Source organism: Denticeps clupeoides, chromosome 9 (assembly GCF_900700375.1).
Source record: "Denticeps clupeoides chromosome 9, fDenClu1.1, whole genome shotgun sequence".
Taxonomy (NCBI): domain Eukaryota; kingdom Metazoa; phylum Chordata; class Actinopteri; order Clupeiformes; family Denticipitidae; genus Denticeps; species Denticeps clupeoides.
In genome coordinates, this window is record NC_041715.1 from 5,571,319 (window position 1) to 5,597,253 (window position 25,935).

General features: G+C 45.0%; 1 protein-coding gene across 1 annotated transcript; it reads right to left on the reverse strand.

Annotated features, from left to right (window-relative positions):
- Positions 1–1,202: 1,202 nt before the first annotated feature.
- Positions 1,203–25,293, reverse strand: LOC114796750 (G protein-activated inward rectifier potassium channel 1). The gene is made up of 3 exons (XM_028991232.1): positions 24,007–25,293; positions 23,066–23,282; positions 1,203–2,831 (listed from the first exon to the last, which is right to left on the reverse strand). The coding sequence occupies exons 1-3, from the start codon at positions 24,682–24,684 to the stop codon at positions 2,230–2,232; spliced, it is 1,497 nt and encodes a 498-aa protein (XP_028847065.1). The 5' UTR covers positions 24,685–25,293; the 3' UTR covers positions 1,203–2,229.
- Between the last annotated feature and the right edge of the window lie 642 nt (positions 25,294–25,935).

Sequence of the window (25,935 nt, forward strand, 5' to 3'; positions counted from 1 at the left end):
TGCCTTCCCTTTCTGATGGCCCTCACCGAAACAAAGAAATTACAATTGCAAATGGCCGAGAGAAAGCGCATTTGTCATTCAAAAGTGAAAAAAAAAAAAAAAAACAGATGGAGGAAGGTTGGGTCCGTGTGGAGCTTCTGGCCTTGCTGACTTGTTGTTGCATTTGCACACTTATCTGGCTAATCAGTGCATAATTAAAGTCACGCGAATCGCTGTCATATTCGTTTTAAGTGTCATTGAATACCAAAGTGTAAGTATGAAAAGTGCAAGTAACTACACATAGGAAGAGAGAATAAACAGGTTTATTTGGAATAGTACAGTTACAGGTCCCCCTCCATATACACCTCAGCTACAGCAGCAGGCAGGACTCGTGCTCGCGGGTCTAGTACCCCCAAAAAAATCGGTGGCAGAGCTCAATTACTCACGCAGTAATACTCCCCAAACCAGTGGTCAAGCTGATTTTACCCTGCTGCGGATGTATCACTTCGCACCGATTCCCTTTCTTAATGAGCTACAAGCTGGTCACGCAGTCAAACCTTGTGCTTGTTGAAACTACCCACAGTCCAGCTGTGGCAGCGACCTCATTTACGGTCTTTTACACCAGAAACGAGAGAAAAAACAGGAGTAGCAACAACAGAAACGACAGAAGGCCTTGTTTGCTATGAGATCATAGGGAAATAAATCTATGGCTTTTTTTCAAAAAAAAAAAAAAAAAAAAAAAAGATGTGACATATGGTGGCTATGGTGAATTGGGACCCAGTATTGCAGCTTCCAATGTCTGTCACTCTCCCAGCATGCATCGCTTTCCTCAACACAGCTGATAACGGCAGAAAAACTGGAGCCGGGTGCAAAGATCTCCTTGGTGATAGAAACGAATTGGCTGTGGGGAGAGAAGCGCTCGGCCAAGGTGCATTAGCCGGATTTAGACTTCAGAGGATAAAAGCACTCAGGGTGGCTAATAGGCCCGATCCATCTCGTTGTCCTGCTTAAGATGTCCTGTTGAAGGTTTTGGAAACTGGAGCCTAAATTGAACATTCAAAAAATTCAAAATTATCCTTGCACCAACAAAACGTCAAGTGTCTAGCTACGATGAAAATAATAATAATACAAATAAAAAGTGGTTTGTAGGTGAAGCGCGTTGGCAACCCTTTTCACGGAGAATAAATCATAATAAATAAATAAAACATTGTTTGGCCAAACACCAAAAAAAAGTAAGTTATAACACGTAGGTGAGTGATAACCCTCCCAAATGAAAGATTTACAAGCCAACAGATGAAAGCTGCTGATCCCATTAAACCTAAGGAGGTTAAAATATGAATACATATTAGGCACCCTGACAGTGCACGTCTATGTCTAGATATTCATTATAATCTCATTATTGCTATTTTTAAAGATGAAATATCTTGTGGATTATTTAATTTCCTGTGCCTTTTTTTCCCCATCTTCTATTGGTAATACGGTTGCTGAAACAGTAAATAAGGTCAATAGAAGACATGAGCATCTACCAAAGTGCTGCCTGACAAACGGTGGCATTTATATTCCAAGTAATGCACAAGGTTAAGTGTTTTAATCATTAACCGCTAGAGACAATTATGCAGAGTGGAACTTACTCTATGTTTTTTTTTTTATCACTTATATATATATCGTGAACTGGTTTACTGTATATATAGGCTTAAGAGACTTCTACATGTTCACATTATTTCACTGATAAAAATGAACAAATAAATATTAAACAAATAAAATGTTAAAGCATGGTCATATATAAGGCTAAACATTTCTGCCCTATTAGCTTTTTCGTCCATCTAAGCTATTTTAGAGTAACATGCATATAAGAAACTATAAAATAAACAATAAAAAAAAAAAAAAACTTTTCGGCCGCAAACCCGTATGGCTTGGAATATTTTCTTTTTCCAGTTCCAGTTTCCTTGGCAGAAGTGCGGTCACTACGTATAATAATAATCTCCATGGTCGAGTATATATACAAACAAGGCATGCCAGAACAAAGTAAGAGCAGAACCCTAGTAACATGCACTCGTTTCATACATGCCAGATTGCAATTGTACAGAAATGGTCGGTTCCTCTGCACGATTGTGTACACAGACGGCAACAAAAGTCTGCCGCATTGAAATTGCCCAAATTTCTATAAAGGTTTATATGGCCAAATGGGCCATATTTCTCGGGATAGTCCTTCTGCACAGCTAAGGAGTGACTGGAGTTGGGAGCAGTTCTTCACGTGAAACGGTCCGAGTTCATCTTCCGCAGTTTCGGGGGCAGGTGGCCCTCCATGCGGCCCCCTCCCCCGCTGCCAGCCAGCCTCTGCAGTTTGGGCGGGAGGTCCGCCACCGACTGGCTGATGGGCTCAGCGCCGATCTTGGTTCCCTTTGGCCCCAGCTGCTTCTCCTCCGACACGCCGGGCACGGAGCTGATTCGCTGCAGCTTCATGGGCAGGTCGCCCAGGCTGTAGGTCATCTCCGACGTGGTGCTGCTCATCCGCAGCAGTTTCCGCGGCAACCCGTCCCGCCCCGTCATCTTCTGCAGCTTGGCGGGGAGCTTGGTGGTGCTCTCCGCGTCCTCCAGCATCTCCAGGCAGTCCAGGGAGCTGTTCCTCTCCCTGCTGTTGCACAGGGACGGCGCCATGAGTGGCGAGGACATGAGCAGCGCCTCCTCCTGCTCCTTCACACTGTATGGTGGCGTGGGGACCTCGAAGGTGGCATGGAACTGGGAGTAGTCTACTTTGAAGAATCCCTCCTCCAGGGAGATGACTGGGAAGAAGCGATGTCCCCAGAGGACCTCGTCTTCGGTGTACGACGTCCGGGCTTGACACGTCATGCCTGTTGAGACAAAACAAGTCCGATCCATCAGAGAAGAGCAGACGCTGCTGATTAATCATCTACGCACGTGAATCTGTTTACCCCACTAATTACGAAATCAATCTAAATATTTTCCCACTGGAGTCCTGTGCAGGATCTGAGTAGCAGGTCCTGCGCCGTAATCTCGAATGCTACGCTGGTGTCATCAATCACTCTCGCTTTGAAGCAAACCAACAAAAAAAAATAAATCTCCAGATCCAATTCTGCGCAGGGCCAGCGGCGTCACACACATTTACCAGAGAGAGAAAAGTCATCAAAGCCCCATTTTTGGAGCGATATTACCCACTTTCACTCGGGGATTAGAGCAAATGACGTAAACAAGGATTCTTTATTTTCACAGTGAAAAGAGGATGTAGATGATCAATGACTGATCCAATCATCATTGTGCTCAATTCCTGGTACAAATATCAATTTCGCAAAAAGTTTTATAACAATCAAAATCAATCAAAACTGCAGATAATTTTTTCTGTATATTCACAACTTTTTCAGGGTTCTAAGTGGTCAGCAGGAGTTAGCAAGGAAACTTAGTAGCCATGGACTGTAGATTTTATATCGCCCCCATGTGGTCTCCAAGGGCTTTAATTCTGCCTACATTGAAACAGAAAGAGCTGCCAATTTAAATACTTCAGTTGCAGGCCATGCGGTAAAAAACACAGATTACTTTCTGCTTGATGTGGACGAACTCATTATCGCCCCGCATGAACCGCGAGCAGGCAGTGGCGACAGGGAGCATTTAATCTGCTGCTGCTCAATCTTGTCCATCCTTTAACCTCACAAAGCCACTACAACAAGAAGATGGCAAAAAGGGAGCTATTTAAGGCCTCCCCTAGTTTTGCTTCACCGTTTCACCGGACCTGTATGCTTTTTGAACTGTGGGGACCACGCCTTTTTGCAAGACAGCTTTGCTATGCACGGTTCTAAAACTACATGGGTATTGCGCTTGCCAGTTGAACAATGAGAACAACTTGAGCAGAGCGAGTCGCTCAGCACGGCTGGAACGCTGACACCTGACTCCACTGCTCGACCCGTTCGCGCACTCACTCAGCACTGCTGAGCGTCAAGCGCCTAAATGAGTTTGAAGGGTAATTTTCAGCGGCAACAGTTCCCCGGCCTTTCGGCTGGGTCAGTTTTTAATTCAAACCAGGCAATTCATCGCCACATGTTTATGCCGACCACATTAAGATTTCACGTTCTGGATATCTTTGGGATTGAGAGTGAAACAGCTGCCATCCCAGTACTACAGTGGCAGCACTACAATCTCTACCGTCACATGGCTCATATAAAATTGGGAGTTTAGGCTAATAGAATTATATAGCTGATTTATTTATAGCATTTCTTTCAGATCCATTCCTAAATATGGCAGCACATTAAATTTGCCATGTTTTAATCTTCTTTTTCAACGACTATAAAAGCTGTTACAAGCTGGAGGCCCTCATGTTGTTTAACGCTCCATTCAAATCCATTAAGCTCTAAGTGGCTTTGGGATGCAAATATCAAATATTATAATTACTTTATAACAATTCCGGAGCAATATTAAATGAATCATTGTGCATGTAATTAACTGCCAGTCAGGAAAGTTTTGTATCACTTTTCGGCAGCGGTTCCTGCATCAAATGGCCAAGCGCTCAAACCGGGTTCTCAAGGTTAGGAGGCATCGCATCGGTAACCGAGCATGAGAGCCACAGATGCCAGCCACTGAACATTCACCACGGCCTGGGTATTCCACAAATAATTTCTGCTTTATAGGTTGTGAGCGCCTTGGGCATATGGAAATGTGGCGCCGTGTGTGAGGCAGCCTCAGCCCATTGGGAATTAGGGTCGAGAAACCAATTGAGGCCAAGCGCCAGGAGGGAGGGGTCATTTGTATCATGCTGTCCCCGAATGGCAAGTGCCAACATAGGTCCTAAGGACCTATGCACTCAGACACTGTTACGCAACTGCCACACAACTGCAGGCCCCTTTACGAGATGTGAGGAATACTAGGGTACCGCTTTGGTGGACCTGGACAATACAGCAGTGGTCTACCATCGGGTGTCGGGTCACCTTGCACAGAAATGATGGTCGTCAGCGTTGCTGGAGAAGAAGGCGAGGTGAGCAATACGCTGAGGTCAACATGGTCCCCAGGGTTTGCTTTGGTGGAGGAGGTGCAACGGTCTGGTTAGGCATCCCCAGTCAGCGCAAAACAGATTTGGTTATTGTACATGGCTCAGTCACTGTACCCTCTTACCTCAGAGACATCATAGAACCAATCCTCATCCCCCAATTCCGCCAGCACCCCCCCCAACTTTCTGTTCATGGATGACAATGCTCCCCCACATCGTGGCAGAATTGTCACAGCTCGAATTCAGGAAGTTGGAGTGCCTCATATGGTCTGGCCATCAATGTCCCCTGACCTGAACCCCATTCAGCACAAGTGGGACCAGTTGAAGCAGAGACTGAATAATCGTACCATGTGACCTGGCAGAACTGCGTGTAGCACTTGTGGAAGAGTGGAACGCATTGCCTCAGAACAACATCATGAGGCTGGTGAGGAGCACAAGACGTCGCTGTCAAGCCGTCATTGCGGCAAATGGCGGAAACACCCGCTACTGACATCGTCAATTTTTGTTATTTGGGGCTGTCCCTGTTATTGCCTGAACTTTTGGGGGAATAAATATTAAACTAATGAAAATGGTGTTTCTTTTCATACATTATTAGTAATATCAAAGGGAACTTTTACTTATTTCATTTTAATTTCAGAGCAAATAGGAAAAGAACTCCCTAACTTATTGTGAGTAGTGTATTTTTACTTTTGTTTATTGGTATATATTTTTCAGTTGTGAAGTTACATTTAAAGAAGTGCACAATTTTCAATTAAGACCGAATGTTTTCAACGTCATTGTCTTTAAGTTTTAGTCTAAATAGTGCAGAAATAATTAGCATTACTTCCCTTTTTAGTATTATTATTAAAGTGAAGTGAATGTGAAGTGATTGTCATTGTGAAACACTGCAGTCCTTTGCTCAGTGGCACCTCAGTGGTAGCTTGCCGGCAACTTCCTTAACCACTAGGCCACCACTGGCCCTCAGCTTAACTAGCACTGTCACGGCCAACGTACCACCTCCAGCCCACCAGAGGGAGCAAGATCAGCCAGGGACACAGCGACCCGGAAGCAGAAGTGAGGGGGGTCAGCGTCCAGTATAAAAGTCAGGTGGCCAGGTGGGACGCTGTCCGCGAATTACCTTCTCAGAGACGCTAGCCTTCTTTCTAGCACTTTTGATCCTGCCTTTTTGACCGCGACCTTTGCCTGCCCTCGACCTTGAGTTTGCCTGCCCCCTTTTGCTAAGGCGATACCTGTATGCTGCCCCACCTTCTTGCAACCCATAGACAAGCAACAGAGTCTGCCTGTGCCACCCAAGACGTCCCCCCCCATCCGAACCATGCTCCCAGACCGTCCTCAAGCCAGCCGTCTTCCTGTTCTCCTCTGCCCTGGTCCACCCCAGCCTGATCCCCTCGTCTACTTCCCCGCTTCTCAACGCGCCTCCTTCCCCTCGTGCCACGCTGCGGCACGTCCTCTGTCCCACTCCCGTTCCCACTCACCTTCTGCCTCCCTCCCTCAGGCCAAGCGCCTCTGGTCATCCTCTTCCAGTGCCCACTCCCCGTGCGGCGTCTTGTCCCCCCCAACCCCCCCCCAGGGATCCAATTTATTTTTATACAAGTTAATCTTTTAAACGATACTTAAACGTCCACTAACATGAAATTTTTTTGCTTTTATATAGATCTTAGTGGTCCCCTAATACTGTATCTGAGGTCTCTTTTTAGCCTTTGATCCAGTCCCACAATGAGATTTTCCCAGGACGTCTGTAGCTTTAAGTACTAAAGAGGAGAAAGGCGGGGCGAGGAAGAGAGCGACCTATAGAGGTTGAGTGGACATTCGCGGAAATTACGTCATCAACACCATTCACCAACCACAACCATGTTTGCTGCAGACAGAAAGTCGTGCCGGTGTTTTTTCTCACGTGACGGAACTAAAATATATTTGTGCTCATTTTTACATCAAATCCGAGCCCCTGCATTCCTTCACATGTTTGGAAGCCATCACTGTCAGTGGAGAAATTGTTTTAGGGGAGCGGTGGAAAATTCTCTGGGCAGAAAAAGCATGAGAAATGGGAGGTAACCTTTCCCCTTATGACATCACAAGGGGACAAATTCCAGGTCCAACCATCTGAACTGCCGCTCTCTGAACAGCGAAGCAGAATGACCAAAGCACTCTTTACACCTATCGCCATTTCTAGCCACTGCAGGACCATAGAAAGGCTGGGGGAGCTCGTATTAATGTTAAATAATCTCACAAAGTGACATTTTCATGTCATGAGACCATTTAAACAACCCCAAAGGGTCCTAGTGAGCCAAATGAGGGACTACAATGATAGACATCTTAAAGCTGTTATGTATGTCACACTGGATAAGAGCATTTACCAAATGCTATAAATGGAAATGTAAAGGTGAGTCACACTACTAGCAAGCTGCTTAAAATGTATTAATAATAATAATGATTTATGAATAATAAGCTATTTGTATCACTACTGAGTTTTATTGATTATAGACTGCAAATCTAAGATGATTAAGGGCATTCTTACATTTTAAAATGGAGCCGTATTACATTATTTACAATAAAAACTGTGTTTGTCATATGGGGTTACAGTTTCATCCACCAACAAGATCACAGCTCTGCTGTGACAAATGTATGATAAGGTGTTCCACCGATTTAACACCAAATACCACATTTTACATGAAAACAACAGCGTTTAAAATATTCAAAAGTTACACTTGATTATAACAAAATCTCTATGGAGACCAAAGCTTACAACATGAATATGTAGCATCACACTCCTGAAGCCAAAAAAGAAAATGAACATACATAGAGAACATAATGCGCCATTATGATTCTCCCCAAAGTAACGTATTTACACCTAAGAAAGCATTTGTTCCTACAACACTCCCAACTTCATTGGACATCATTATGACTGTTCTTTCAATCCCCACGTGTCAACATTGTGTAAAAAGTGCAGTTGCAGAATACTGACTGACAATTGTCTGTTGCAATGTATTGAGAACTTGTGTGGCTCAATGGTTGTCTTGTTTGCGTGGGGTGACTTCAAACAATATTGCCTGGTAGGCAGATGGAGGACAGGCCAAGTCTGGGCAAGAATGAAGGGCATTTATACTTGTGGGGCCATGCAAACACAGTCAAGCTCCCAGTCTGCCCAACTGGACAGAAAAATTGCATTCAACCAACAACCACCACAGCAGTCCTTTCTTATTTCTTTTGTTTGGTTGCATCTTCTGCATCTTCTTCATTTTGAGACTTAACAGGATAATAAATGAACTGAGCAAGGACAGACGGTGCAACATGACAGTAAATGATCCAAAATGTTCTGGAGAGCCCACTGCTTACATAGAGCATGGGCACTGGACCTAACATCATGGCGCCGCCATGGCATGGAAAAGATGAATTGGTTCAGTGGACAAATTAGTTCAGTACCTGATGAATATGTTTTATCAACTGGAGGCAGCGCTCATGCCGTCATTACAGGAGACAGTGATGTAGGAGGATGTGACAAGGATGCGGCTGGTAAATATCTTCCCCACCTGGTGCAAATCGCGTCTGGAACATACACAATTTACAAAATGGATGACAAGCACTTGCATAAATGTTTCAAGAAGGCATTGTGGGGTGGATCACTCTCCACGCTTACAAGACAATGGAAGTTAGGGCGGCATTTGTATGGGATGAGAACAATAGAAAGAAAGGAGACTGGCAGCATTTCCATGGCATCTAGGCAAGGGTGCTGGCACTGAGACTGTAGGCTCTCCAGAGTGTACAGTATGGCTCTGTACTGTGCATATTCCATCAATTCTCCAATCTCATTGGCTAGTTATAGCCACACATTGCCCAGGCAGTGGCAGCCATGTATAATCACCAAAAGAATGCGTTGCCATAAAGTGGTGGACTATACTGTGTAACCATAGTAACATGCTGAAAGAGCAGCAAGTCTGGGTTTAGACAGGTTTTTTCGTTTGTTTTTAATTTTGTCAATGACTGGTTACAGGTCTCACATTGTGTTTTTGTGTTGAACGCTATCCCTTACTTCTAACAAATTATCTCCAACCTTTCACTGTGATTGGCCGAGAGGCATTACCAGGGCCACATCTCTGTAAATATCATTCCTTATTTAACTTGTTTTCACAAGACGACAGATTTACAGTTTAATGAGCTTCTTCTTTACATTGCGATCTGCTGACTGGATGATGTTGTTGCTTAGCAACAATGTCAACAGCTGCAGTGTAAATGGAACTGAATCTAAAGCTAATACTAAACTATATCATGAGTGTCGTTGTGTCTATATTACTGATAGAATCATCTAGAAGTCCAAACGATTTTTTTTGAGCAGATAATTAATACGGGTATATAGAGGTGGCATACCTTAGGCATAATATAAAAGCATGTGTGCAATATTTGTACATGCATGGGTTAACTGACAGGTCTTAGGTATACAATCTGAAAGTGTGTTTTTGTCATTGTGATACACAGCAAGCAAAGCACACGGTGACGAAATGTGTCCTGTGTATTTAACCATCACCTTTAGTGATTAGTGGGCAGCCATGAAAGGCGCCCGCAGAGCAGTGTGTGGGGACGGGACCCAGGGAGCAGTACCTCAGTGACATTTGAACCCACAACCCTTCGGTTAGGATTCCACTTTTTTATTACTGCCCCCTAGGTAATACTCCACTTAGGATCAATTTTGCTTCTATTAATTTGCATACAAATGCACTTAAGTGCATTTAAATGCACAGGGGTCTGCATGTCAGTACTGGTGAAGGATGTGATGTGGATTAACCCCCATCTGAGCTCCAAAAGGCTAATCAGTCACTCATCAGTCACTGCTGGCTCCCAGGGAGCCACGTAATCTTTTCAGATTGACTGTGCCAGCAGCCCATGTAGCCCACACTGACTCTCTCACACACATACACAGATATTTATGAACATTACCTCTCCCTGACACCCCCCCTTAGATGTCAACACAGCGAAGGTGTCATAAATAAGAAAAGAAATCTGGACAATGGCAGAACCTGCACAAACAACAAAGGTCTGAAATAAGGTTCAGCCTTGTGGTAAAGCCTTCAGTGCAGTAGCCGTAGAAAAAAAAAACACCGTGCCTTGAGTCATTTCGGCCTTGGCGAAATGAAATATTAAAAAGTCGCACAAAGCAAGATGGCAGAGGAGAGGGAAGGTGAAGCTGGCAAAAAAAATCTAGTGTTTTGGAAAAAAATAAAAACACACGCTAGAATTACTGCAAACGATAATTGGAATAAGTATATAATGAGGAGGGAGATGGTCATTTTGCCCCTAGTGATTTCAGTCAGCCATGCACAAACCACACGTTTAATGTTGCTATAGAAACAATCAAATGTAGACACCTACAATTGTGACCTGGTCATCATTCAATTAGAAAATGGACATATCCCTTCCCCACAGCCCTTGGAGTCGTGGGCCGGAGAAATCCATAGCCCGAGACAAAAACGGCGTGGTGTGGAAATGAAGTGCTGAGGGTGGGGGTGGTGCTGCGGCGGTGGCCCGAGCGGGGTGAGAGACAGGGCAGGGACTACGGACGCACCGGAGCAAGCCGAGGAATGTGGGTGTGATGGGAGGGAGAAGAGAGGAAGGGTGAAGCAACACCAGAACAGGAGAACAATAGCAAACAGATTCTAATTACTGGAGCTCCATTGGTTTTTAATTTTTTTTTTTTTGCCATCGCTTGATTCTTAGTGGGAGTGAAAAAGAATTGCACAAAATACAATATGAAATATAATAGATAATGAATGGCAATCTTTTAGATTTTTCATTGCATTGAGTGGATTTAGGCTTCATAAGACATGTTAAATCAGGTCAGGATGTCTCAAATGTCAAATTTCCCAATAAGGGTATTGAATACTTTGTCCACTTTGTGCTATAAATAAGCTAAATGCAATCTTGACGTTCTCATGGAAAGTATTTGCTTATTGTTATACATATTTTATAAGGGAAGAATTTTGCTGTGGGAGTCTAATCCAGAGTTGACTATCGGCATGGCTGTTCTTTAGTGAATGTATGAGGATGAACAGTGCGTCCTCCAGATATTTATGATAAGAAGACCCACAGCATGGCTACAGCATGTTCAACGTGTTTGAAATCAGAACATTTAAGCATATTTCATGTCGATTATGACTGTGCAAGACCCGACAGTGCTTGTAAAGAAAAGTGCTGAGCAGATCTGAGAAGCTGTAGGAGAGTTTGTTTCCTTTCTTTCCATTCATGAAGGTGGGGAAGTCAGCAGGTGATAATGTTTAGCGACACTTCTTTACATAAGTAATGTGCCATTCAGTTATCTTCTTGGATTCATAAATTCCTAACTTTCCAGACTCAATCATCACAAACTACATCCCCAGAAGAAGCAAAACGTTCCCCTACGTAGTATTAACTGTAAAATTAGCCTTGAGATCTGGCCGTGGCACGGAAATCCCAAGCTCCACCGCGATAGATAAAACAAAGTGGTGTTTGGAGCGAGGCAACCTTTATTCCAAACAGGCTTTGGTGTCCATCTAGCCATTAGAGCAGAAACGCTGTGACTCCCTCGTGCCCCTGGGATCATCTCCCCAGAGGCCACTGCAGAGAACAAAATGGCTGTGAGCCTATGCGCCTTCAAACCTGAATCGATTAATGCAGACTTCAGGGACACTGGGGCAAGATCAATACTTAGTGCCAGGAACCCAGACACTAAAGGAAAAGCTGAAAAACACAGGAGCGCTGGGGGCGGAGTCTCTGTTTCAGCGAGCGCTTGCGTGCTTCCTGTCACCGTTGTTCGCCAGGGCATGTGCACCACTATTCTATTTCCCGAATTGCCCGCGTTTAGAGACGGCAGAAGACGACGGAGGGCTATAAATAATACCTGCCTGCTGTGCCACTAAAAGGGCTTTGTGATGCTCAGGCGTCGCTTCGTAATGAACGATATTTCAAACTTTCAGCAACGACGCGGGCGGCCTCATTTCTATATGCGACTTCGCCAAGTGCTGAAAATCGGCATGTTCAGGCGAAGTCTACGAGATGTCTACTGCAGAGGTGAATCGTCCAGAGCGTTTTCTCTGTGTGCTGCTCCCATTTTGAACTTTGTTCATTAAAGTTCGTCTGCAGGGGGATCAAACGCAAGGTTAGTTCCTCGTTTCCAACGTCCTGGTTCTATCTGTTTATCTCTGTACATCCTGGAGACATAAGTGCTGTGGCATTAGCAAACACTCCTCATGCACTTGGAAAATAGGGTCAGTTGTATGGTCCATTACGACGTACAGACTGTCAGTCTAAGAAGGTAAGAAGGTCGTCCTATAAAAGGGATGCGAAAGCGAAGGGATTGCCATTGAAGGGGACAGAGAAAGTGTGCGGGGACGATGCTTTGCTCAGTGGGTCCATATGGCTCCATTTCCTTACCCGCTAGGCCACCACTGTTTTTCAGTAATAGATTTAAAGTAAAGTGAAGTGATTGTCACATGTGATACACAGCAGCACAGCACACGGTGCACACAGTGAAATTTGTCCTCTACATTTAACCCATCACCCTGAGTGAGCAGTGGGGGGACATGACAGGCGCCCGGGGAGCAGTGTGTGGGGACGGTGCTTTGCTCAGTGGCACCTCAGTGGCACCTTGGCGGATCGGGATTTGAACCGGCAACCTTCTGATTACGGGGCCACTTCCTTAACAGGTCCCTGGCCAATATTCACACATCTTAGTTAACTATTGGTCTACGCAGTCGTGTGCGGCCATGGTCACAAAGCTTTAACAATCCAGACGCTGAATAAAGCCATGTTCCACACCAGCCGCATCAGTTACCCGGTTGCATTTGAGTTTTTTTGCAGACCTCTGAGCTTTGGTGGCACGTCACAGCCATTTATTTTGGCTGATGTACTGTCCGCGACCAAAAAAAAAAACCGGGTTCGCACCGGGTTAACCACCGCCTATGATTTATCACTTTTCAGCAGACCTGTGACAAATCCCGAAAGACACAATTACCTCCTCTCCCCCCAGGAGGATAGCGCATGGCGCAACTGGAGGGTGTAATGAATCCTGGACGCCGCGGCCCGTTCGCGGCGATGTCAATTACGCCGAGTTCCTCCCAAGTGCAATTACTCTGTGGAAGCCATGAAATGGCAGGCGCGCGGAAATGGCATCCCGCACACGTGTGCCGTCCTGCGGTTTCCACCGCACCCCGGCGGACAAACAGCTCTCTGTGCCGTTCATTTAAGACGTCGGCATGCCTACCGTAGACATTTGCACCCGGGGTGGGAGAAGAGGTCGAGGACGTCGAGGATTGCCTGCTCTTGAGTCCACACTTACCATTCGCCAATTCCCCGATTGCACTTGAGTTAGTAACACCAATACAGCCTCAGCCGCTAAGTGGTTTTCAATATTTGATGCGAATTATTCATAAAGAGGCTTGTCACCAGCAATTGACCTTTGTCGTGTAGCTCATATTGTGCTGTCATCACGAATAATCCTGCATTCGACCATTTTTTTTTTTTATCTTAAAGTGGGGTCAATGAGCCATTGTCATGAGTGGCCCTGTCCATTCTCGGAACCCGTTGGGGGGATTTGGAGATGCCCTGACCCATCGATTGTCACTATGTGGTGTTTGACGATGTCACTCACATCCTTAGATCATTGTCCATTTCCCCGGTTAACAACTGTAAGCAGGTCGTCAATGTTCTTCACTTGAGCTGTCGCTGGCTTTTACATGATCGAAAAAGACACCCGTGTGCTTGGTCCATTTTGTCCCAACGATTATCTCAGATTATCATGGGCAACATGATTATAACTGATGCAATACGCAGCTAAAATAATTACAATATAAAAAATAAAACACATGCACATATACGCGGACTGTTTTTTTTTTTTACATCTCATGAATCAAGTGCACATCACGTACAATGTGGGCAATTGGGCTTAAAATACGTACACAAATGTGTACATGCTGGCCAAGTTTGGACAGATGGGCCCGGCCCCTGGGAAACACAGGATTTCTGTCCCTCGGCCCATCGGTCTGAGCATCACGAGTCTACAACATCTGCATGTGGAAGAACATCCGCAGACCCTTCGCGGAATAATTCTGCAAGCAGCAGCTCCCCAGCTGCTGCGAACAGAGAGATATTTATAGACGCGGCAGAGGATAAAGACCCGCCGTTTCGTGGCGAGGAATCTCTGAACTTGAAAGCACTCAGCAGAATGGGAGCTGTAAAACTTCGCCTCCGAGGGGGAGGGAGACGTGACAGGGCGCGCTCTGACCCGAAGCGCGTCGCGCTTAATTGGAGACCCCCCCCCGGCCTTACCTGCTCGGCAGCCCGACTTCCCCGACGAACCCGCATTAACCCCCGGTGGAGCGGCGGGCTCTGGCAGGCGACGGGAAGGGTGAGAGCCAGGACGGACTCTCGGTGAGATCATTCGGAATGAATTACGGCCACGCTCTCCACGGGCCCTGCCTTGTCGCGGACATGCCTCCGCTGCTATCTGTGTGCGCTCGGCTGGACTGGTGCCATTAACACATTCACACACACACACACACGCAATCGCACTATTTCTAGGCTTGAAAGCCTCAAGTGTCTTAACGCCTCCTGTTTTCATCCCGATTGCTGCAAGTCCAGACATGAGATGAATCACTACAACACACCATAAGTGAATCTTTTGTTTTCTCTAAATCCAGTAATAATCACAGGTGGCACAGTGGGTAGCACAGTGGCCTCACTCCTCCGAGGTTGGGGACGACTCCAGGTTCCAGCCTCACGACAAGCCGCCTTTTCTTCCCACAGTCCAAAGGCACGCACATTAGGTGAATTTTGATGCAGGTTTGATGCCTCTGTGGCCAATGAGACAGCTTGTGTCAAGGTCTGGGTTTGGATCGGAGGTCCAAAATGAAAGAACCCTCTTCTAGCCCAGGAAGAACTGCTCCGTGTGAATATCTGCAGCAAATCTGAAGAAATTTCCTCAAGGTGTTCCTGAGATAAAGCATGGGATACAGATGGACAACCAAAAAACTCACTACACCATGGGTAAAGTGGGTCACATCAGATGTGGTCACAGTGGGCTTATTTTTTTTCAGACCGTTGTGGGTGGTTGGCAAACAATGAACAGCAGACGGGCAGACAGTCTGTAAATGGACACTTTTAAAGCGAGCAAGGGATGTGGCCGCTGAGTGAATATATTAAAGCCACCATAAAAAAAGGCAGTCAGTTTTCCATGGATGCTCATTTCCCTCACAAATCTGAACGTTTCACATCAGTCTAGCTGAGAATTGGCTGGAAGACTCCATCTGAGACACAGACATCAGAGTTTTTTTTTTTTTTTTTATCTTAATTCATATTACGAGCAAAGGAAGTGCCACCTTGCTTAATGGAGGCAGATCAATGGCATTAACTTCTGTATTTGTGACCGCTAAGCAAACATGTTGCACGACATCAAGTATGAATACTTCATCTGTGCATGCCTTTATATATAAAAAAACTTTTGCAGATGCATTAATCTTCCATGATTTCCATTTGTGCACTTATTGAATGCTGGTGCCACAACCGCAAAGCAGCTGTAATGAAAACAATTTCTCCAGATGCATTCCTGATGGATTCCCAAAATGCATCACATAAATATTGCAGCATCGTACAGTTAAGTATTATGGGACATGCTAATAATATGCTGAATTTGTTCCGTCTATTTTTGCATTTTGCCAGGCAAACGTTTATAGCAAGGGTGCACGGGGTCCTCTTGTTTTTGGCAGTTTATCAAACCATTTATAGACAGAATGGTGGTTAAAAAAACGAGAAAAAAAAGGAAACGTTTTGTTAATGCTACACAGACAACATTGAAATCGCAAACACAATCCTGGATCTTGCCTGTTGATTCGTGTGCATGCATTTACGCACATGCCTCAGGCATTTTGTTTACAAGTTGTACCACTGACATGCGCGGATCAAGACTCATTATGCACAGGGGTTTCTGCGCCTCATGGTTCTGTCCTGTGAAGTAACGCTTTCATGCAAGCTTGCGTGGGAAAAAATAAGGGCTAATTAGACTCAAATGTGCACCGTCTCATTTATGCATTTGAAATTCATATCTGCCCAGGGTTCTTCAAAGTGCAGGTTAATATTCAAGTGTTTTTCATCTCGTTCAGCACGACGGCAAATGGAGCAGACATTTCTGAAGAACTACCACATGCGTGGAGGGGCGCGTTAAAACATCGGACTGCACAGCAACAAATGCAGCGGATGAAAAAATTGTTTTTTTTTTTTGGTTGGATGCAGTCGAAGCAGCTGTTTTCCCTTTGTATCATTTTTATGAGGACAAATTGTAGCACTAACATAATGAGTCATTATGGGTAAATGACTAATGCAAATTCAATAGCCCCCGAATGCAGATTTCGCTTTCCCCATACTTTCCAATTATGGAGCCACACTGGAGTGTGTGTGTGTGTGTGTGTGTGTGTGTGTGAGTCACATATCGCTGGATACACACTAGCAGGCACATTAACATTAACACATTTATTTGGTAAAAGGTCAAGGTAACTGGGGGAAGTGAAACTGAAGTGTCTTCTTTCTTTTTTTGTTTTCAATTTTCACAAATAATAAAACTAGGATTATGAAATTAATTTCTTTTTTAGTCAGAGCAACATGTCTGTACTTAATACTGGCTTTATGCTGATGAGAAGTTACCAGATTGCCTACTTAAAATCAGAAATAAGAAAAGCAGTTGCTTTAACCAACACACAACACTGTTTATCTATAGATGTAGAAAGGACAAACTTCATGATCTATGTATTTATTTTTTTGCTATATGTGTTACCATTGGAATCAGATCACTGCCTTTAATCAAACATGCACAAGCCAAAATCCAAAAATGTTTATTTTGGTCAAAAACAATGCTGACAAAGGTTTTTCATTTACAAAAAAAAATGTTTTTTAGAATTAAATACTTGTGTGAATTGTTGAATCTGTATTCACACATCGAGAGACTTGACTGATGTTTGGCATTGTCCTGACATTCTTAGTTTCACAAATGCATTGACCAATCAGAGATTTGTCCTTTTAACCAATCACAATAAAGCATTTTTTCTGCTCAATACAATAGAAACATCCACATAGGCATAAAGGAAAATAATCATCGCTCAACATGTCCGGCAATAAGACAAAAAGTTTGCTCTTGCCCCTGATTCATTTAGCTGGACGATACAAATGTAAACCTATATTCTTACACTTGATAAATATAGATTAATGGCAGTGATCCGATTCCATAGTATTTAGACTCATGAAGCATTTGTTTTATATTATCTGGTAAATCGGTATTTATCACAACATTGACCAACATTTCTCAGCATCACGAAGTAGGATAATGAAACTAGATGAAATATTATTCCGTCAATTATACCCAGAATTAAGCAGAGCTGGACAGATTCTGACGAGATCTTTCCCTTTCACACCACCCCCGTCTGCTTTGTTCTTCCTCAGACGATGTGTTCCGGGCTACATAACCTCGCGTTTCATGCAAACAGGCATGCGATTCCTCAAGTTTCCGCAGTATGATTTTTACACTCTGAAATGGCTGGAGGCAGGAACGGTGACTCTACTGGAACAGGGCTGCACAACAATCGCATTAGTTGTTGAATATTTGGAAAGGTAAAACGAGGTAAGAGTCTTTCTAACACGCCCCAGCGAGCATGTAATCAAATTGGAACAAGGTCTATTTGTCTGAAGTGCTCGGCCATGTTTGGTGATAGATCCCAGCATGCCTGATCAGCACTTCACTCCGAAAAGTCTCGAAAAAGGATTTCCGGCACATTCACCAGGAGAAAAAAAATACATGAAAAACTTGTAATAGGAGTGAATGAGAGAATAAACTGAGGTTCCGCTGCACTTCTCCACCTTTTCCAGTTTGCAAAAAGTCCCTAATGCACACATTCACAGCGACTCGGTCACCGAAAGTGTATCCGCTTTCCTAAAAGGTCAGCTGAGAGCTCCCAGAAGTGGTTTATTTCCATCTCATTTTTAGATTTCTGCTGATGTGTCACTGCTTTTCGACACATTGCCGCTGACTGAAGTCCGTGGCCGGAGTGAAAAGATGCCGGAGCTTGGGGTGTCAGACAGCAGCGCTTACTGCCCGGAATAATGAGCACGGCTCTGCTGACGGTGCTCTCACCGTTGTCCGTCAAAAACATTCAAAAAAACAAGGCTGCTATAAAAAGAAGACTTCCGAGACAGTATGGCAAAACTTGAACGGCACCACGGTATAAAAATTACGCTGAGGACACAGTACCAAGGTCAATTAACACGTCTAAGCCTAGTTAAGGTCACACATCAATATGTTGTTTTTAAGGGGGCTGTAAATCGATTAATGCAATAAAAAACCATGTTTGCCATACATTTTTAAAACCGAATATTATATAATATTTAAAGCTATTAGAGAAACGAGTATGAGAAAGAAGGCTCAGGCCATAAGGTTCACTGTGAAAGGGGGTGACATCATTCACAGCCAAACTGAATTGTGGGTCGATTGCTTTGCATTGCTTGTGGTGCGAGAAACAACAATCTTTGCCACTCCTGTGCTCCCTGCAAAGCAGAAACACCCAACTCGGCACGCAATGGGAATGTGAATTAAACGTAACACCAGTTAACATGTTACGTAGTTTGTGGTATTGCATCTATCATTGATATTCCCCTTAATTCTGACAGCCCTAAATGCGTTGAGATTTGTGGCAATAAAAACTGAATTTGAATTGAATTGAGTTGAACCTGAATGCACAAACTGAATTTGAATTGTTAAAACTGAAGCTGTGTGGATTCATTTGAATCTGAATTCTAGTGAAATTGAAACTGCATTTTTGACGGTGCCTAAACACGTAATGCAATTTGCTTCTCCAAATTCAATTTCAGTTCTCACAAGTCACTTGCAATTTATTGCGGGTCCGTGATGGAAAAGCAATGGAGTGCAGATTCCCAACAGAGCTCATTTTCATGTTTTATGACAATACTGCAGGTTGCAGTAAAGTAGAACTTCCTATGGCAGAAGTGTGTGCCAGCCAGTGTTACGCATCAACTGGTTACTTGCTCTGAATAACTGTCAAATAAAACCAAATAAAGCAAATGTTTTTGTCCTTTATCACTAACGCTAATGAGTTAAAATGATTCTCCATTATTAAAATCATAGTACTGCTATACCAAAACTGTGCGATTCAGATTCAAATATATTAAAATTCAGCTTCTACTGGCACAAATCTCAAGCCCTAGCCCTAGTAATTTTTTTAATCAAATGACATGAATTGCCCAGCCCTATCTCATATGTTATACTTTTTATAAAATGTATTACCTTCACTCTGTCTGTTGTCTGCCCCTGTGATTAAACCATGTGTGTGCTTAAACCATCTTAAATCTAGGACCTATTAGGATAATTTGAGCTGGACTCATGTCAGATGAAATACTACAGATCCATATGCACCCACACATTAAAACATAAATCATGAAAAGTCATAGTAACGTACAATCTATACAATAATTATTGTATAGAAATGACAATGGTCACAGAGTCCCAGAGTGTCTGGATTAACTGGAAAAATCTGCAATGCAATTGCACCAAAAGTAATTCGACTTCTATGAAAATGAAAATCATTTTAATGATCCTGGCTCAGTGGCTCGTCGCTCGGCCACCCTTGTAATTCATCAGGGCTTTTTCACGCCTACGCTTGCTGTTTATTGGACTGTTATAAAGCAAATTAGAATGATAAAAAAAAAATGAAGGGGCATAACGGGGAAAGTTAAACACCTTTTCCTTGGCGTCCATCGGGCATGTCTCTATATGGCCGCAGTGATTTCCCTGAGAGCAGAAGTGTTTAAATACCACTTAGCGGGAATGCGGGCCATTCAAAAAAAGTCAATATTAGACTTTGCAATCTGCCGCAGAGTCAATAATGCATTAAGCGAACGTGAGAAAATCATTAGCTCTTGCACATGCGTGTTTGAAGACGGCCATTTTTTTCCCCGTTTCTTGTCCATTGGAAAGGCACAGCTTCGACTTGGAAACTGGGTGACACTTCTGTCAGCTTTTGTCACAGCCTCTCTGCCACATCTAGCTCTGCCAGCCATGCAAAGGCAGGGTGAAGCCCCCGCCTCCAAAGCCACCTCCCTCAGATCAGACGATTCCATCAATCCAACTTCACACGCGTCTTCCAATAATCTCCATAACCATCCGGCCCCACGCTCACATCTACAGACAAATACTTCTGATGTTGTTCTTTTTTTTTATTTCTGCAAAATCCAAGTTTAGCTATTTGGCTGAAAAATTTGAACGCTTGAGGAAGGAAAAAACGGTTGCCATGGAAACAGAGTTACAGTGACCAGAAAAGGAGGCATCTTGGGGATTAGACTTTAACTGTATATCAAATTCTCACCATGTGCCGGGTTTATGAAACCAGCCTTTGTTTACACTCTGAATATGAACATAAACCAGTGAAGATATAGTAGGAAATCACCACAATCTATGCATTGTTGTCTGGGAGCATGTAAATGGTATTCTATATATAGCCTACACAGGACAGAGTGAAGGTGCTGGAAATGTGCCGTGAAAGTGTTGATGTTCCCGAACAAAAATAATTTATTACTGTACTGCTCCGGTGTAACATCAAGGAGCAAAAAAGCCTGCTGCCATTCAAATGTCTCTGTAACATGACGGTTAGACTGGTTGTGACTTCAACAAATAAGAGAGAAATGCGTTTACTGTGGCAGACATTTCATGACCAACACATGATGAGCTGTGGATTAGAACCAAATCTCGCCAAACAAGCTATGGACTTTACCTTGCTCCTTCCTCCTATACTCACTAGACGATAAAGTGTTATATGCTATTAATAGTGTATAAATAGTAAAGAATATGATGTCTTAATATCATTTAGAATCAATAAGGTGGGGGTGGTAGTAGCCTAGTGGGTAACACACTCGCCTGTGAACCAGAAGACCCAGGTTCGAATCTCACTTGCTACCATTGTGTCCCTGAGCAAAACACTTAACCCTGAGTGTCTCCAGGGGGGACTGTCCCTGTAACTACTGATTGTAAGTCGCACTGGATAAGGGCCTCTGATAAATGCTGTAAATGTAAAATGTAAAATGTAAATGTATCAGGAATTTCAATGATCATTGCCATATGTAGCACCCACAACACAGTTGACTCACTAATTGTGAGTATATTCTGTTGGTGATATATTTATATATTTGGGACCCATTTCAATTTTTACCAAACGACAAATCATGCAAATTATTATTATTTAAATCTGAGATGCCTCAGCTTTCATTTTCTGCTCAAAAGACACGGCATGGCCCACTGAACCAGCAGAAATACGATCGCCACACAAGGGAAAAAGTCAGCACCCACAACCGAGATCCCTGTAGCAACAACGAGGATTCTACACCATCACTTCCCTCACAAGCAATCGGTCAACTGAATTCCTGGAGACGTGCGGGGACACAGCTGGGATTCAAACCTGTGGTCTCTGCACAACAGCTTGCTTTTGCCGAGCCCTGGAGTTAATTAAAATAGGAGCTGCAAAGGCATCAAAGGGACAGACATCTTCGGTAGCTTCTCAGGAGGCCTGGTGACAGTTTCTATATAAGACCTAGGCGACGTGTTCATCAAAGCAGCAGGTCTGCTCTTTAGTAGTCGGCATGACATCAGCAAATTCTCCATTTAATTTACCCCGACAGCTCGCAGAGTGATTGCATTTCACCCGCCGTGGCATTAAATATGTAACATGGGCCCCTGACGCCGAGAACATGTCCTCAACCCCACCACCGAATTGCAATTATGGGTTTTACAGCTTGTGGGCTCTGATCTGCGCGTGCATTTATCTGAGCCTGCTTATGCAGATCAGGGTTGTGGGGGATTTTTTTGGTGCGAGAACTTTGCAACTGGAGGGAAAACAGAGGGACCTCATGCAATCCACACAGATAACTCACAGGCCTTCTTGTTGCAAGACCACTGCTGCTCCTCCGGCTACAGCCGAAAAGAGGCGAGCCATGGCACTGTGCACTGCTTGTACCCAAGATGACGGCTGACCACGCCCACCTGGGGCACACACCGAAGGGGGTGTCTGATGATCTTAGACCCGAAACACCCTATGAGCCTGGGTCCATCATCGATCATCCCAGTTACAGCATCTGGTGTGTCAAGCAACTGACAAATGACAAATCACAGATTTTATCATCTATGTTTTTGACACATGCACAAATCCTTCGTATTGGTCTAGAACAGTTGCATTTTGAAAGCCGCCCAGATGAAGTTTTAATCTCGAATTTGAGAGCCTACAGAAAAGCAGCCCTCCCTGAGACGAGCGGCACCTTGCTGAAAAACAGCATTGCGCTTAGAAAGCAGGACGCTACTCTCCTCGGCACATGTTCATTAGTGCCACTGACTGATGTGTTTACAGTACTGGCACTCGATCGCAGATCAATAGAAAACAATAGATCACCGACACTTATGGGTTACTACAACATTCTGGCTAGGACAGCAAGCATGTGTGAAACTTGTTTTTATAACTGTTGTTCCCACAGAAAGATTTTTCTATATGTACATACACACACAGTCCAGGCCAAAAGTTTGGACACACCTTCTTATTCAGTGTGTTCTCTTTATTTTCATGACCATTTACGTTGATAGATTCTCACTGAAGGCATCAAAACTATGAATGAACACATGTGGAGTTATGTACTTAACAAAAAAAGGTGAAATAACTGAAAACATGTTTTATATTCTAGTTTCTTTGCTCTGATTACTGCTTTGCACACTCTTGGCATTCTCTCGATGAGCTTCAAGAGGTCGTCACCTGAAATGGTTCTCCAACAGTCTTGAAGGAGTTCCCAGAGGTGTTTAGCACTTGTTGGTCCAGCTCACCCCAAACCTTCTCGACTGGGTTCAGGTCCAGTGACTGTGGAGGTCAGGTCTCCACTTTTTTTTAAGTACATAACTCCACATGTGTTCATTCATAGTTTTGATGCCTTCAGTGAGAATCTACCAAAGTAAATGGTTATGAAAATAAAGGAGGTGTGTCCAAACTTTTGGCCTGTACTGTATATTTAGAGTGAGATAGCTATTTGGGTGCAAAGACTTACCAGTGGTCTCCACTATCCCTTCCAGGATCACCACAATCTCAAACTGCTCCGTCTGCATGGACCGCTGGGACAGTTCGTAGAAGGGGCTTTTGGTGTCGATCACGTGACAGATGGTGAGCGGCGACACGAGAAACAGCTGGTCGGCCCCGGTGCTGAAGCCCACGTCGAGCTCCAACTGATCCAGCGGAAGGAACTCGCCCTCGGGCGTCTGCCGAGACTGAGGAAGCGCACAGAGATCGAGAGACAGCGGGTGAAACACTGCGCGCCGCTCATCCGGAATAGCATTTGTTGGCAAATCACGGCGATCAATCACTAGTGAATGGGTGGGGAAGGGGGGTGGATCGAATTAAAGCCCCGGTCTCAAAACTCGTTTAAAGGGTCCCAGGGAACACGGGGATTTTCTCATCAGGGCAGAAGGAGCTCAGCGCAAGGTTTACGCAGCGTTTCGTACAAACTCCCGCCGTGCGTAAAAATGCGCCGAAGCGAAGGAACGAGTTCAGATAGAAACGAGCCTCCTGAACGATCTGACAACGTGCTATTCGTGCTCGAACAACATCAATAGCTCACCCTGCCCTCGTCCGAGTCACAAGTTCACCAGTGACAATGTGTCCTCACCTCGGGTGCGTGTGCGTAAAATCTCGCTACCACATTTTACGTTAATACCACATTTTAATATTGTAAAAATGCTTATATGTGTGTGAGAGTGTGTGTGCATGCTAGTAAAAGTGCTTTATCCCATTAGCCGCAGGATAGGTCTGCTTGTATCCAAAAAACGGATTGTCACCACACTCTTTATGAACTGTGATATGCGTGACACGTGATTATCCGGCACGTTTGACATTTGGGCGAACCTGGCACGGAGTGTCCGATCATCCGCACATGTTTAGGTCGTTTTCCTTTTAACTTTTTAACGAAGCGAGCGTCGAAGTGGTGAAACTTACTTTGAGCAACTTGCAGCGGATCTGCGCGGAGACCATGTGGCTGTTGCGCAGGTTGCCCACCCTGAACATCAGGGTGAGCTTCCCGTCGCGCATGGAGATGGCGGCGTGCTCGCTGAACATCAGCGTCTCGGCGCGCTTCTTGGGCTGCGACATCTTAATGAACATGCAGCCGATGAGGAAGGCGTCGACGATCGAGCCGAGGATGGACTGGAAGAGGAAGAGGATGATGCCCTCGGGGCACTTGTCCGTGATGTACCGGTAGCCGTAGCCGATGGTGGCCTCCGTCTCGATGAAGAACAGAAAGGCCGACGGGAAGTTGTAGACGTTGGCCACGCACGGCGTGTACTTGTCGTCGTGGGCTTGGTTGAGGTCCCCCCGGATGTAGGCGATGACCCACCACATGGAGGCCATGAAGAGCCAGGCGACCGTGTAGGTCAGGATGAAGATGAAAAGGTTCCAGCGCCATTTGAGGTCCACCAGCGTGGTGAAGAGGTCCGACAGGTACCTGCTGGTCTCTCCGCCCAGGTTCCCGTGCTGGACGTTGCATCGGCCGTTCTTGTCCACGAAGCGCTGCCGCTTCTTCTTCTTCTCGGCCGCGGGCTGGCCGAACCCAGAGCCGCTGGAGGAGGTGGTCACTATCTGATAATCGTCCCCAAATTTCTTTCGGAGTGCAGACATACTACGAGGGGGGATGAATCTGGGAGGGTAAACGCGGAGGCCCCCTGGTTTAGGAGGTGATGGGGTGTCTCTCTGGTCCCACAGTACCCAGTTCCTCCCAGTTCAGAAACAGAAAGGAACATAGATGAAAAATATCTTTACAGGAACCATCAAACGACGTGTGACCGCCGCATAGCAAATAACAACCTAAAATGAGCAAATAACGGTACTGGGGCATATGTTATAAATAAATCATGGTAATAAAGATCCTACTGCGCCGCAGAACGCGGGGTGGCGTCAGAGTTTAAAATCCGTCTTCCAGAGGGACGCCCGGACCCCCCCGATCACAAAGTTGCGTCCGCGTCCGCGCTCCGTCCGCTGAACAATGAGTCCGGCAGGCTGGCGATGGATGCGCGCGCACGCGCGTTCCGCTCCCCGGGCTCGAACCCGGGATCCCGGTTCTGCGCGAGAGGGAAGGAGACGTGGGTTCTGCGGCGGCTCTCGCCTCCCTCCTGGATGGTGCCGTCGAGTCCGCCAATCAATGTCACCCCCTCTCTCTCTCTCTCTCTCTCCCCCTCTCACTCTCTCTGTCGGGGTGGGGGGGGTTCCTATCGCGTGTAACGTGTTTTTCTCTCCCTCTCTCTGTCTCTCTCTCTCTCTCTCTGTCTCGGGGTGGAGGGAGGCGGAGAGGGGGGGTTCCTATCGTGCGTAACGTGATTCTCTCTCTCTCCCTCTCTCTCTTTGTTCACTTCTTCACGCTGCCCACTCGCGACGCGGTTACGTCACGGGGTTCGGGTCCGGTTCGCTCGAGGCTCTTTCCTCGCGAATTGTCGCGACGTTCGGCTCGATTTGCACGTGTGCAGTTGGCCTTTGACAACTTTCGTTCCGCGCGTTTTACCAAAAATTACAACAACAACAAAAAAAAAAAAGACATGGGATGATAGATCTACCTGTCTATCGGGCAGACTGTGTATTTTGCTTCATTCGTAACGTTTTGTCTTTCAAGGTTTACGCCATGACGTCATAAAACCTCCTTCTATCAACTAATTGGACTGGTGGGCCGCCATATGCAAATGAGACTCCTCCCTCCGCGTGCGTCACAAATGTGATTAGCTTTGAAAAAAAAAAAAAGATGAAAAGCAGACAAACAAAGAAGCCGTGATTAATTAGCGGGATAAAAGCGCCCACCCAATGTTAGAAACGGAGACATGATTATGTCTCCATAATCATGCCGATTCACCATTTCTGGAAACATGCATGAAATCTTCATTT

Excerpts from the sequence above, each read along its gene's own strand:
- LOC114796750 (XM_028991232.1), bottom strand. The coding sequence starts at position 24,684 with ATGTCTGCACTCCGAAAGAAATTTGGGGACGATTATCAGATAGTGACC. Across the intron at positions 23,283-24,006 it reads TCCGCTGCAAGTTGCTCAAA|TCTCGGCAGACGCCCGAGGG; the intron begins GTAAGTTTCACC and ends GCGCTTCCTCAG. Across the intron at positions 2,832-23,065 it reads AGGGATAGTGGAGACCACTG|GCATGACGTGTCAAGCCCGG; the intron begins GTAAGTCTTTGC and ends TTGTCTCAACAG.